This window comes from Etheostoma spectabile, chromosome 23 (assembly GCF_008692095.1).
Source record: "Etheostoma spectabile isolate EspeVRDwgs_2016 chromosome 23, UIUC_Espe_1.0, whole genome shotgun sequence".
NCBI classification, from domain to species: domain Eukaryota; kingdom Metazoa; phylum Chordata; class Actinopteri; order Perciformes; family Percidae; genus Etheostoma; species Etheostoma spectabile.
The window spans coordinates 9,893,457-9,907,740 of record NC_045755.1 but is presented as its reverse complement, the minus strand read 5'-3'; the positions used below and the strand labels follow the sequence as shown (position 1 = coordinate 9,907,740).

Below are 14,284 nucleotides of genomic sequence, written 5' to 3'. Positions count from 1 at the left end.
AGAGAGAGAGAGAAAGAGAGCAGTGGTGGTCAAGCAAGCTAGGCAATGAATGAGGAGAGGAAGAAACAAAGTTGTGAACCAGAAGGATTAAAACGTTATTTTCTGATTGTTTCATGGCAGATATGTTCTAAAGCACAAATAAACGCACCCACTCCTCAAGATTTGGGTAAATGCAGAGTTCAGCAAGTGTGTGTGTGTCTCAGTCAAACACATGCTGTATTGGCTGGGGGAAACACACCCACGTAGGGTCCAAAGGCTCATGACGCCCAGAAAGTCCCACACAGAAAAAGAAAAGTGGAAATACAGGCAGGCAGTAATGGTGCCAAATCATTGTTAAAGAAACACTGAAAATATATCTAAATTAAGTCACACCTGTGGCTGTACCTTTTCCTTTTCAGCTGTCAGCTTGGCACAAAACACCAGAGGAGAGGAGCGCCTCAAACCAAGTAACAGCCAAGATTCCATTTACAGACCATGACATCAACCATTACTTTTTTTATCTTTCTATTTGCATTTTCCAATTTATTTCTTCTAATTCTGCCTTGTCTCTGTAGTATCCAAGTGTCTAACTCTCCTGATTGAGATCCATCCAATCAACAACACTAAAGTCCTTAAGGCAGTGGACTGCAGGGTCAAAGTGCAGGTATAGTTTGCGGTTGTGTGTGTGTGTGTGTGTGTGTGTGTACGTGTATGTGTGTGTGTTGTTTTGGCCACCACTTTCTTGCAGGATTTACTGCTGACACAAGCTGATGTTGCAGTTATGGTGCATCTGCGCAAACAGTGTATGAGTGCCACTGACTTTTTTATTGCTTGAAAAGTGCTCTGGCCTGTAGTTTCAATTCTCTTTCTTTTTCCCTATATCATATTTGGTCTTTCTCTCTTTCTAAGTTAAGTTATTATTATTTTTTATCAACAAAGGAATATTACTTACACGTTATTAAACCGCTGTGGCTGTAACCCTCGTAGACCTTACAGTTGGTTGCTTATCATATTGCCAAACCACAAATTTAAATATATGCCAAGAATGTTTAAGGCTTGCATTAAAATATGAAAATCAGCAAATAGATTTCTCCATCTGGTGGAGTGCTGTGAACCATAAGATACTGACTCGGGCTTTCTGTGGCTGTCTCTAGTTCCTCCATTCAGAAACTGACAGGAGATCAGTGCTGGAGAGCCACCTGCTGCTGCTGACTGAGGACGGATGTAAGTCTGTGTGCCCTTATGCTCATCTGTCTATGTGGGCTATATTTCTTTAATCTGTGACAAAACAGATCATCAAATTTAGAGAGGCATAATCTGTCGCTCTACATATGGAGAGGAAAAAAAACAGCATTCTCCGGATCCACATTATCTGGATATAGTTATATTTATGCATATCCTTCTGTGCGTTTCAGATGCGGATCTCTACCATGTTCTGCTTACAAGGCACGAGGGTTATCGAGTGGTGAGTTGGACTCTACATTCACCACATTGCTCCCTTTAGCCAGCTCTTTTTCTTTTTGAAGGAAGTGGACAGTGACCTTAGCATAACAATAAATTGAATGGAGGAAGTTTCTGGCTGAGGGTTCTGTGCTGTTTTTTTAAAGGGTATAAATTCTGCACATATCTAGTAATTGATAAGCAAAAAGATGGGGAAGTATTTGCATAACCCAGTGCAAAGAATATATGGTTTCAACCTCATTTAATCTCAAACCATAAACTGTGTGGTGTATCATTCCCTCTTGGGGAGCTTTGCACTAAGAATTCAGTGTGTCTACACAGCTGAATATTTAAGTGTTTGTGTGAACCAGGTGATGGCGAATCCCGAGCGTTTGTCCAAAACAGCAGAGAGAATAGTGGAGGACTTCTGCTGGGTCCAGTGGGACGGACACACACAAAGAGTCTACTATCTCACTCATAACGTGACGCACACCCAGGCATGTACAACTGTACTTGAGAGGACATTGCATTGAATTCATCCATAAAAAAGCACAAAACTATTTTTCTTTAGACTAGGTACACCAAATAACAGAAAATCTGCATTACATGTCTTTCACAGGACAAGTTCATGATGCGATGTGTTCAGTTTTACCCTAACTATAACTGCGAAACTGTGGTAGGTCCTCTCTATGTCTCATAATTCAATAAGTGCCCAGTCTTTTGCACATGTTTTAACCATATATTGTTATTTCTGCTTTGACTTGATAATAACATATAGTTGTCTTGTTTTATATTACTGTCCCACAGTTGGAACTTCCATTAGAGTTGCCTGCTAATCTTTTCCACACAGTCAAGTAAGGCAAAAACTATGAACACAGTATAAATAAATATCTTTTCATTACATATTCTGCATTGTTTCAATGTAACTGACGCGTTAATATGGATCAAACATAACTTCTTGGCAAGTCCCGCCCTACCAAGCAGCTCGAGTGGTTGGGGTTAGACATTGACCTTGAGTGGTTAAGGTTAGGATAGCCAGTTGGTCAGGGGATAGGACCTGAACAAATCGGGTTATGTCACCTTGCGTAGTAGTGTGTGAATGCTATTGAAGGGCGGGGTTGTTGCGGGAAGTTGCGTGGGTTCCATGATAACGTGGTACTGAACATGTACCTTTGCATGACATTACATGTCATTTAGCTGACGTTTTTATCCAAAGCCACTTCCAATTACTATATATGCTCAGGGACACATTGGTTGATGTAACGCAGTGCTATTTGAACCCAAGTCTCCCACACCAAAGGCATGGGTCATATCCACTGTGCCACCACCACCCACAATGTATCTGCAATCAAACGCACCACAATTAATTCCTGTTAACTTCTTGTTGCAAGTTACTAGTTTTCTGTACACCTTTTTAGATCCACAAATATTCTGATTGTATTTGCTTTGTGTATGTCTCTGTGTCCAACAGATTCGTAAATCTGGGTTTTGACCATTATCACATGGCGAGACCAGAGCAGGAGCTTGTTAGGTTTGAAGTGTTCACAGACAAAATAGGTAACACATTCACACACGTACATAAATTGTTGCATGAATAATGCAATGCTTTCACACATATTCTGTGTATATAGTCTCTCAACGTATGTAAAGAAACTGACATTACAGTTACAGAACATGACTAATTCTATGTACTTGTGTGTGTTTTGCATTTCTCTTTGTGAAAACAAGAAAGTAAGTCGCTGTTACAACTCAAAAGCAAGGTTATAATCTGCAGCACATATTTCACAATCTCAGTGATGAAACACTACGATGATAAAAAGATTGTTTGAAGAGTTTCATTTGGAAATGAGGTGCTGATCAATGAATATCAGCTTAATTTTGTTGTCAGCTGATGTATTTTGCATTGCAATTAGAGTTTTTTAAATTAAAATTTGTCAAATTATTGCATGATGATGTTATCAGATTGGAAGTCAAACCTCTTACAAGGAATGAGAAATTTGTATTAATTTGTTTCATTCATGAAATTGTTGATCGATGTTAATAATCTTTGATTTCTGAACCAAAAACTAAATCTTAATAACTTACCACTTTTATTGACTAATGATTAATACACCTTTGAAAAATGTATTAATGCTAGGTATTAATATGTGAATGGACCTTTCATCAAAATATATCACAACTGATTTCATCTCACATTGATAATCATCAATATTTTCATGGATGTACGTGATCTTTTATTGATATCACCTTTTGTGTGAGCCATCGCTGCTCTGTCGCTGGTTTGTTTTTAGGAAGCATGTGCGTGTGCTACAGCCAACCTCTTGAAGATAAACACGAACTGATCTACACTGTGGTTTTAGTCCATAAGGGTGAATATGCTGTCTAATTCAAAGAACGTATAATACCTTTAGTCTGTCTCTTTTTCCTATGTGGCTGTTTCTATCTTGAGCACATGGTGACCAATTTGAATTTTCTCACCTCCTGCAGACTGCAGAAAGACATTCAGAGTATCTCTGGGCAGTGACCAGTCGCCACAGAAAGCCGCATGCCTCCATCCGCTCTTCATTCCTATAGGTCATTGCACACGGAAATACAAAACAGTCACACTTTAGAATCCTTATCAATTCAACGGTGTGTGACTTTGGGAGGTTGACTGCCAAACATGCATTCCTTATTTTTGCAGTCAACGCAGCAACACTGACACACAAATGAGTACATGTATCCTCATGCAGCCTGACAAATGCCTGGTGTGCATACAGAATACAAATATAACATAGTAGGAATGTTGTGTTATTTTTGTATATGTAGGTTACCATATCCTGGTGTATCTTCAGGACAATTTCCTCCATTGTATCAACACCAGACAGCAGGAGATGCTCTGTCACTCCCTCTTTCTCTCAGGTAAGATGAGGCTTTTGGACAAACCATGTCTAAACTGAGTGATGGTTGTGGAGCAGTTTGTTTACCTAAGTTCTCAGCTACAATACATGGTCTTATTTTTTCCTGATAGGTTTAAAAAAAAAAAAAAAAATCTAATCTCGTTGTAGAAAGAGTCTTATTCTCTCGGTGTATGTCTCAACAACTTGAAGGTGTTGACGTGGATTTGGGCCTGCAGTGTCAGTCAGCTAACATCACAGTGCTGCATGCAGAAGAAGAGTCCAGTCTTAGTCTGTTGGACCTGGCCAGCGGGAGGATCCACACCGCTGAGATTAACCCTGCCTTCCTGCTGCAGTTACTGCGATCAGACACTCCTCGGTGAGCATGATTCACAACCTTTTGTGGAAATGAAAAGTTTATGTGTATTGGGGTAATTATTTTCTACACAAAGAGGAAGCACTTGAGAGCAGATGAGAGAATAAGCAGGAAGTATGCAGACAGGTGGAAAGTTATTTTACATGTATCAGCACAAAGTCTTTTTTGGAATGGATGTTAAAAAAGCTTTAGCTCAATTTGTGCATAGCAGATTGGATTTACCATCCTGCTAGATAAAGATGCATCACTGACCACTTGCTCAATTTTGTTGTTGGGTAACATTTTAGTCCGGTCACTGACTGTTGGCTGTCTGCCTGTGCTTCTGCCTTTTTGTGTCTCTTGTGTTTGAATACGCTTATGTTGTATAAAAGTAAATTTGCTGTATGTCACCTCCGCCCAAGATGTCCCAGCAGTAAGGCTGACCCTCAGCGCCTGGCTGCCCTTCACTGGCTCCTGGTTTACATGGGAAACGACCCAAACCTGGAGCTGAAGGTACAAAAAAAGAGAGAAAAAGACAAAAGTATTGACATTTAAGGCAAATTTAGTGAGTTTACATGTGCTTTTTCACCTAAGTAAGACATATTCTTACCCACAGAATGTACACTTTTATCCAGGATTGCATTTTAACACAATGTCATTATTTATTTTATAGAACATAAAATCATTAAAAATGTCAGTTATTACCAGTGATTAATGAGTCACTAGTCTAGCAACTAGTCAAGGAGAGAATGTGGAGAGAGAGAGAGAGAGTGCAAATCTACATGCTAATGCCCCTGTAAGGTGATTTGCCTCAAGGATAAAGAACAGCTAATTAAAAATAAATAGATAACGGTAGAGATGGCTGCTTTTCTGCACTTCCGTGTGAATTTGTTAGGTGTCAACCTTGAGTAGGAGGTGAGCAGATGGAGGAAAGAAGACAGAGAAAGAAAGAGACAACTGTATGTTTTAATGAAACAGGAGAGGACAAGACAAGTGGACAGAGATCAAAGAGTTAACAAAGACAGAAAGAAAGGGGCAGATATTTTGTTCGGGCACAGTGCTGACAATGACTCAGACTCTATAAGCAGTACACCTATATTAAGATGTTCCAGCACTGATAGATTGTTATAAATTCTTTCTTTAGAGGTTAAATGAGTCTCTAGCTTCATTAGTGCAGCTACCACTGAGAAATTTGACACCACACATAACTTTTGTATTCTTGGTGGACATTAATAATAGGGCCAGCAGCACAAAAAGTAGTGGCTTTAATAGAGGTGATTGCTTGTTCACAATGTTTTGTTTGTAACTTTAAAAGAATGCTGTACAAATTGAGTTCTTCTCCTCCTACGTTTTTTTTTCTTTTTTTTTCTTCCTCTTCACACAATTGTTATATAGTATTTTTTAATTTTGGACTAATACTGTCTTTGGTAAAGAGATATTTGTTCAAACAATAGGGACATGGCAACAGAAAATGAGTTTTCTCTCTGCACTATGGCTGGGAGATTCGCAGGAGCTATCTTTGAGGACATCATTTATTTTTCATGTTTCTGTAATGTAAACATCACTATACCCATCATCCCACAAATCAGTAATTAAACTGTTTTATAACCAAACAATATACCCACTGTTTGAACAGCGCTTAATATCAGCATTTTCTCAATGACAAAACTAAAATGCAGCAAGTATTTTTAACATATTCACCATATCAGTTAATGTGTTGCAGTAGCATGCTAGCATTGCCCCGCTGTTTACACAAGATGAAAAGTCAGGGAATCTCCAAGGGCATAGTACCAAATGTCATCCAATAATCCATCTAATATTAGAGAGAGTTATTTTTGAGATATTTTATTTATTCTACTTTGTGACGTTACTAAAGCAGTGGACCAACCGACCAACTTTGCCATTCCTAAAGCCACGTTAGCTAGTATAGCTATAATAAAACAAAGCAGGGTTATTAAAGCCATATTTTCACATACTACTACTTGTTAACTTTCTTACCAAGATTTGGATGGAAATTAACAATACTGCTCTATTGTTTGTGTGCTTAATATGAAGCTACAGCTAGGAGATTTTAGCTTAGCTTGAAAGCCTGGTAGCAGCTAGCATGGCTCTGGCCATAGGTAACTACATCCAGCTAACGTTACTAGCACTTTAATAGCTTTCTAACTACCGAGTTTGGTTGTTTAACCCATACAGTTCTCTTACCATGAGGTTGCCGGTCAACCAGCAGAGACTTCAGGAAGTCACTGTGCTCGGTCAAGAAATAAATAAATACATAATCCTTTGTAATATTGCAACTTGTTGTTTTTACAGTTCAATCCCTGTAATGATTAAACAAATAACAAATATGATGTCTCAATGACTGGGCTTTAGAAATGCTGGGAGTTGGAACTTCTTAACCTTCTTTGGACAGTCAGACTCGCTGTTTGCACCAACTTCCAGTCTTTGTGCTAAGCTAAGCTAATTGGCTGCTGGCTGTAGCTTTATGAGATAAGACACACCTTTATTGATCCCCAGCGGGGAAATTCGGAAAAAAACACACAAACATGAGAGTAGTATCTTCTCGTCCTGCACTTGGGAGGCAGACACCCAAAATGTCAAACTATTCCTTCAAAGGATAGAGGATATACTAAGGATATTGAAAGATGACTGGTGTACACACCACATTGACACCTGTCCCCTGTGTGTTTCCATCTTGCCTCTAGATCATTGAATGGCTCTGTGACAACGTGTATGCCTTTGAGTCCTTTGATCAGATCCAGGAGTTCATTCTAGGTCAGTGAAGCATGGGGACACAACACAAGTCTCCTGAGTTTCATTTCTTCCTTTAGAGTCCAGCTGTTCTCTCTCCTTTTCTTCTTCTGCTTGTGGTTACTAGACCGCTTACATCTAGTCTACACACAAATTAATTATTTTATTAACTCTGATTGGCTATGAAATCTCCTTTTTCTTCAGACTTGAGCCAGGCGACCAGCGCATTCAGACTCGCTGGAGAGTCTGAATTAGAGACCTTAGAGACTTGTAGCTTGCACGTAACAGTTTGTTGAAATATGGCTAAGTCCTAGTAGACACACAGCAACACGTTTGAATGTCCCACTGTCTGAAGGAAAATAGAACAGAGCACGTTATTAATTTCATGTTTATGGAAACAGTCATCACCAAGACTAGTTGATGATCACGTAGGTGTTGGAGCACCTTGCCGCATACATTTGCATATTATTGCTGTAACTACTTTAACTTTCTCTAAGATACACCGTTCATATTAATACAGATGTTACTGCACAGTGTATGAAGACTATTATGTTGACCTAATAAATAAAACATTAGTAACCTGTGCTCACTAATATTTCATAGTGATTGTGGTGGGACCAGGGACAGGCCAACTGACGGAATGGGGACAGAGCCTTGTTTGTGGGGCCCTCCTTTCCAGTCACTGAATAAGATAGTTATATTGTGACAAACACAATATAGAAATTGCCATAAGTATGCCTACTAAATCGTAAAAAACTAAATATATCAACTACTCAGCTACTCAACAGTGAGTTTTATATTTTTCTCAAATGATATCAGTAATATATTAAGGATAGTGACTGTCAGTTTGTGCGTCCTGTCCAGAGTCTGTCCTAAAAACATGGAAGAGATTGGCTGTCAGTCAGAGGAGCTGCTGCAGCACACCCAGCCCAGTGTTAATGGCCGTTATTACTTGTTTACCACAGAGAAACAAGCCATGCAAGGCTGTAAACCACAAAACCATCTGCCAAAAGAACAACAACATCCTATCACTTCAGTACCAAGGAGAGTGCACGCCACAAATCTGAGTTATTTAAATGACTCCCAAGATAATGACATACTAATGAATGGAAAGACACACACACACACACATTCTCTGAACTGTAGCACCCCATTCCTGAAAATAGACACCCTGCCGGCACTTGTTCAAAACCTCAATTATACAGTATTCTGCAACTTATGTAAATTACTCATTTATGTCATACTGTATTAATTAAAAAATTAAGCTTTTTTTTTTTTTAAACAAAGAAGGGTCCCATCAAGGAGTACACACAATGCTAGTAGAAAAGAGAGGTACAGGAAAACAGCAGATGCATAGCCCACTGCATGATTAAATCTTTAATTTGATATCATGCAGTGGGCCTCAATAAAACCCACTAAAGGGCTGGACATTGGTTCCAGTGCCTCGTTTGCCTTGTAGTTATTTTGAGATAAGATTTCTGCATAACTGTGATATATATCAAATAAACGTCTGACACTCTTTCTCTCTGTCACACACACAAACAGCCTCTTTGTACAGAATAAGCTATGAGAAGTCTCTCAGCCTGGATAAAGTCATGCCTTACTCCTCTGTGCTTGACAAGAAGGTAAAACACACACACACACACACACACACACACACACACACACAATGCATAAAGGCTTAGAAAATAAAATGGCAACCATATATGTGGATATGAATTCAAGGACACTGATGCAGTTCTATTTATCTTTTTGTACCTTAAGTAGTACACACACACACACAAACACACACCACACACACACACCACACACACACACACACACACACACATTTTAGTCCATCTTTGTGTGTTCTAGGAGATACTAGCGTTTCTGTTGGAGGTCCCTGGTGTGTTGTGTAATACCGAGCTGCATATTAAACCTGTGTTCACAGGCAAGGTAACAACATCAATTTTTAAACACATTAAAACTGCTTTTAAATTATTATTGAACGATATGTATGAGATAGTTATCATAGTATAGAGTCTTCTTCCTACTCTGTTTCCTGCTCTATTTTGAGAACCAGTTAATACAACTTGGCCTCACTTTTAGGTTAGTTATTAAATGGAGACAATGTGTATTTGTTACATAACATACATGCATATTGTAGTTGCACGTGTGATGCAATGTTGGGAAACAACTAACCCACTTCGTTCAGAGATTGTATATGTAAAACAGTGTGATTTGATATAAACTGGGTCTGCTGGTGTGCAATTCAGACGCAATTATCCTCAATAGCTTTGCAGCAATGTCCTTGCCGTGTCACTGTGATGTTGTTTGTGCATGTGCAGGCCAGAAGTCTCCAGGGTTTCTGGGCAGAGCTGCAGTGGAACACAGAGAGGACAAAATATCTGGACGCTGTTCCCAACCCCAGATACAGAACCTCACACATACAAGCCGACTGGGATAAACTGGTGTGTGTGTGCGTGTGCGTGTGCGTGTGTGTGTGCGTGCACTTCAACAAAAGCCTCTTATTAACAAGTCAAAATTCCCACACTGGAAGTTAAATTGATTGATGGTAATTGTTTGAACATAGGCCTATTAGTTATTTTGAAGGCTTAGAGAATGTGTGTGTGTGTGCATTTCTCTCTGTACATGTCAGGGTCTTTGTTAAACAATGAGAGCATATTTTCATCCCACCCATGATGTTGTTGCTTGTTTCAGAGTTCTGAGAGGAGACAATCCAGCCACATGAATCACATAGAGGAGAACACAAAGAAGTAGGTCTGCCTCCCACTGGAGCTTTGTTAAGAAAAGTGCATTGACAAACACAGTTCTAAAACTGGAGAGAGGAAATGCACGACTGCCCTGTGCTTACATTTTGCTACACTGTTTTCTCAAATTTGGGTTTGGAAAGGTATTCAATTTGTGCACTTTTAAACCAACAGCAGCTGCAAAACTGCTCCACAAATTCAGCTAGCCTCGCAAGTTACATTGATTTTGTCTGACAAAAGCTGAACGTGAACAACACGTTGAGCTGTATCCATCCTTTAATTATGCGGCTTGTGTTATTCTAAATTTTTTCTTTTCAGTTGACTGCATAAAAAGAATGAAACCAATAATGCTTCTCAAGTCATTCTGACTTCCCCAGCCTCTGTGGCACTCAGCCCACTGGTTCCTACCAAAAATTTAAATCTCTATAAAAGGGATTTCATTTCTTTAAAGTCTAAATTAATTCAACAATCTGGGCACTGGAGTGTTTTAGCAAATCTTACTCATACAGGAGGAACTTTGTTGGGGACTATTTTCAGTTATGGATAAATATGTATTTGGTGCTGAAGAGAGTATTTATAGCAGAAGGGTGGTGTGTGTGGGATGGACTAACTACAGTGGCCATGTTCATTATAATGAGGGCACATGTGACCCAGTGCAACGCTGTAGCTCGCTGATGCGTTTTTAATAGTTTTTTGACCACAGGGAGGTTCTACGGCACGGAGGAATTATCTAGCTTACAGAGAATACGTGTTAATACGTTCATTATTTGTTGACTTTTCATTGGATTTTTCCTTTTCAATAACAAAAATACAGAAAATCCACAGCCTTGCCCTTAAACTCTGCTGGACTGCATTCATACCCAAAAATGTGTTTAAATTATTATTTTTTTTCTCATCTAGCATACATTCTAAAGCATAATCAATCAGATTAAGTGTAAAACATAGTTTAATACAGTAAAGATGTTGCAGGTTATAAGGTATAAGTACTTTTAGGCTTACACTTGAAACACATCAGTAAAACTCCCTGATTTCCCTTAAAATACTATAACATTTTTTGATGCGTCCTATCTGGAACCTAAATAAAATTACTTCCTAATTTTCATGCCCTGTTGGCAGCCTTGATAGATGTTTTACACACTCTTCGCAGTATGAATATTAATGGATTGTGGATGACAATTTCCATAACCAAAGTCAGTGTAAAGCCCTCCTGAAAACACTGACTACAGAGTCCCCTGTCTGCTCACCATGTAAATGTCACATCTTAGTTACTGGAGCTCTCTTTAAAGTGGACTTTCTTACCACTTTTTTTTGGTTTTAACTTGCTACATAGACTCCCAAAACCTGAAAAATACACAAAACCCAGAGCTCACTCTCATTTTGCTCATGAATGCCTTGTGGGAACCCTTTTTGTAGCTTTTTAGCAGGTTACTCTTTGACCAAGACATATCCCCTTTCAATTAAAATCTTAGAAATGAGATTATAACTCAAACAGTTTATGATTAAGTGACTTGATGATGGGCATGTGCTTGTATGCACCACCGATGTAATACCTGCCTTGAATTAAATATAACTCTGTGCTGCTTGTACTAGGGATCAAACCACAAGCCTGTTGGTTCATAATTAGCTTCTCTTCCTCCAGGCTGAACTCCAACCTGCCTACAAACGTTGTGCTTTTATAGTTTTGATATATTTTTGCTGCGGACTGCAGCAGTAAAGCTTATACTGCCTCGGCTTACAGTGCAAAAAGTAAGACTCTTATTATGTACTAGCTTGAGGGATTGTTTTCACACAAAGCTTTTCTTCTTATTTTGTAGAGTTCTATCAATGGTGGACACCTGGTGTCTCGGTAAGACGGCAAATGCACACTGAACTAACACATACACTCACAAACATGAATCCAGAGACACAACAGACGGACAGACAGACAGACAAACAGAATACAGGGAGTGTCAATGCCATAAATAATAAGACATTGGCTCAAACTATGTGTAAGTGTAACAGGGGTTGTGTGTTTGTGTGTTCTCTGAGGTTGCCTTCTTCATGCCCACTGGAGAATTCAGCTAAACAGAACCACCACACTAATTTATCTTGGAGGGAGGTTGAGAAGTAAAATGATGGGGGTTGGGGGGGGGGGGGGGGGGGGGGGGGGGGGGGGGGGGGGAGAATAATAAGAAGCATAGAGTGAAAGAATTTAAAAAGAGCAAAGTTGAAGATACCTAGTTAAAATTATATAACAGTGGGGATTTTCTTACTTCCTTCACCTCTCACCCCTTTTCTCTTTGTGTCTGTCTCTCATTTTTCCAGTGCAGATGTTTTGTGTCAACTAAAACACGGGCTATTTCCTTACCTCAGTTAATTCACATGCATGATCATACACCCACAGCTTCCCGTAGATTCACTTGTAAAACCCACACCCACGCATTTTGATCACTTCTCCCGCATCACATATACACAGATGATAGAACTCATGTCAGAAGCTGCCTCAATAATTTCCTATAGTATATCAATCAAACAGTTTCAAATCCATGCACTTTTTGATCATTCTGATCTTCTCATTCTGCTGAGATATTTAACTGGATTGGTAAAAACCTTGACCTCCTGGTGGCACTCAATGAAAAGTCAGAGGATCAACAAAGTGATTAGGATTCACCTCCAGAGCACCATGTGTGTCTGCACCAAATGTTATAGCAATCCATCCCATAGTTGTTGAGATAGTACAGTAAGTGGAGGACTGACTGACTGACAGCCATCCCTAGAGCCGTGAAACTAGCACGGCTAGAAATGGCCATCACAATGGTCAAAAGCCTAAAGGGACATTGTCAAATGACGAAGTTGCAAAATCAAAGAGAATGAAAATAAATAGAGAAAAACTCCTCAAAAATCATCATCTTTATTATGCAACAATGCTTCAAGTTGGATTAAGGAGACCACATTTTAGTCATTAAATGTCAAGAGACAGTGTGTCCATTGGTGTCAAAGACAGAGACGCAAAAAACACTGAACTCGTACCGGCTCAGAATAAGAACATCAGCTGCTTGAATAAAATATATAAAGTTAAAACAGTTGATAACTTCGAACAGGCATACAGCAGATCTCACAGTGTAGCCTCTCACTGTAGCCTTAAAAGTGTTATTACACTAACATTAAAAAGGCCAGCTTCTCGCATGTGTGTAAAAGTGATCAAATGATAATGTGTGCAATTTATTTATGCAAGTGTAAAATAATTTATCTGTAAGTGACCATGCTGCAGCGTGGGCCACTTACTTAAAAAAACTGCAGCGTGTGCATGTGTGCGCACACACACACATACCAGGATTGCAGCCGTAAACTCCACTGCAAAAGAATCTATTAATGTCTTAGCTTCTTTTTTATTAAAGCCAAAAAAGTGAGAGTTTGGGTTTCTTGGGTTTCTCCATTCCTACTGATGGAATGTTTAATAATGTTACTGTACTGACACAACTGCTGCTACCTGTAGTGTTCAGTCTAGCATGGATGTAGCATCACATTTTTCTTCAAATGTCTTTTTTATGTGCAAGTGCCCACTATTGCCTGGTCTCTTCTAGATAAGAAGCTGGTGCCACTTTTCCAGGAGGAGGACCATCAACAGAGGGCGCTCATAGGCCTGGTGAGAGAGAGAGAGAGAAGCTGAAAGAAGTCAAAACACACACACACACACACACACACACACACACACACACACACACACACACACCCACACCCACACCCACACACACACACACACACACACACACACAGCAAACAGTAGCTTTTTCATGGCTTGGGCTAGACGTTTAGTTCCTATAAAAAGGGAAATCATGATGATGGTCATTGTGACCTTAAAGTCAGGCCGATAAAGACGTTGACTTCTTTATATTGAGTTTGGGCTCAATATAAGAAGAACAACTTGACTGGCCTGCACAGAACCCTGACCTCAGCCCCATCCAACATCTTTATTGCTGCATTGACATTTGGTATAGTATAACAGTATCTGCTAGTCTGCCATTAAAAACAGTCTTACCCACTCCACAGTACACCAAAAGGTAAATAAATTACAACGCCAGACTATCAATGTAAACGTCTGTTGATAGAATGTTGGAAATAAAACTACCCTTGCATCGCATTGCAATAGT

General features: G+C 39.4%; 1 protein-coding gene across 2 annotated transcripts in view; it reads left to right on the top strand.

The window, feature by feature from the left end:
- Positions 1-14,284, top strand: part of gsap (gamma-secretase activating protein) — a 29,534-nt gene that overhangs the window by 2,932 nt on the left and 12,318 nt on the right. The window contains exons 5-25 of one of the 2 annotated variants that reach the window (XM_032505356.1): positions 399-446; positions 555-643; positions 1,134-1,203; positions 1,395-1,444; positions 1,791-1,916; positions 2,039-2,095; positions 2,227-2,273; positions 2,891-2,976; positions 3,148-3,150; positions 3,711-3,788; positions 3,907-3,993; positions 4,228-4,320; positions 4,509-4,674; positions 5,073-5,163; positions 7,356-7,425; positions 8,947-9,026; positions 9,259-9,339; positions 9,732-9,854; positions 10,105-10,160; positions 11,969-12,000; positions 13,718-13,779. In XM_032505356.1, the coding sequence (XP_032361247.1) occupies positions 399-446; positions 555-643; positions 1,134-1,203; positions 1,395-1,444; positions 1,791-1,916; positions 2,039-2,095; positions 2,227-2,273; positions 2,891-2,976; positions 3,148-3,150; positions 3,711-3,788; positions 3,907-3,993; positions 4,228-4,320; positions 4,509-4,674; positions 5,073-5,163; positions 7,356-7,425; positions 8,947-9,026; positions 9,259-9,339; positions 9,732-9,854; positions 10,105-10,160; positions 11,969-12,000; positions 13,718-13,779 (1,595 nt within the window). The remainder of the gene's footprint in view (positions 1-398; positions 447-554; positions 644-1,133; positions 1,204-1,394; positions 1,445-1,790; positions 1,917-2,038; positions 2,096-2,226; positions 2,274-2,890; positions 2,977-3,147; positions 3,151-3,710; positions 3,789-3,906; positions 3,994-4,227; positions 4,321-4,508; positions 4,675-5,072; positions 5,164-7,355; positions 7,426-8,946; positions 9,027-9,258; positions 9,340-9,731; positions 9,855-10,104; positions 10,161-11,968; positions 12,001-13,717; positions 13,780-14,284) is intronic. The other variant, XM_032505357.1, reaches the window with a different exon arrangement.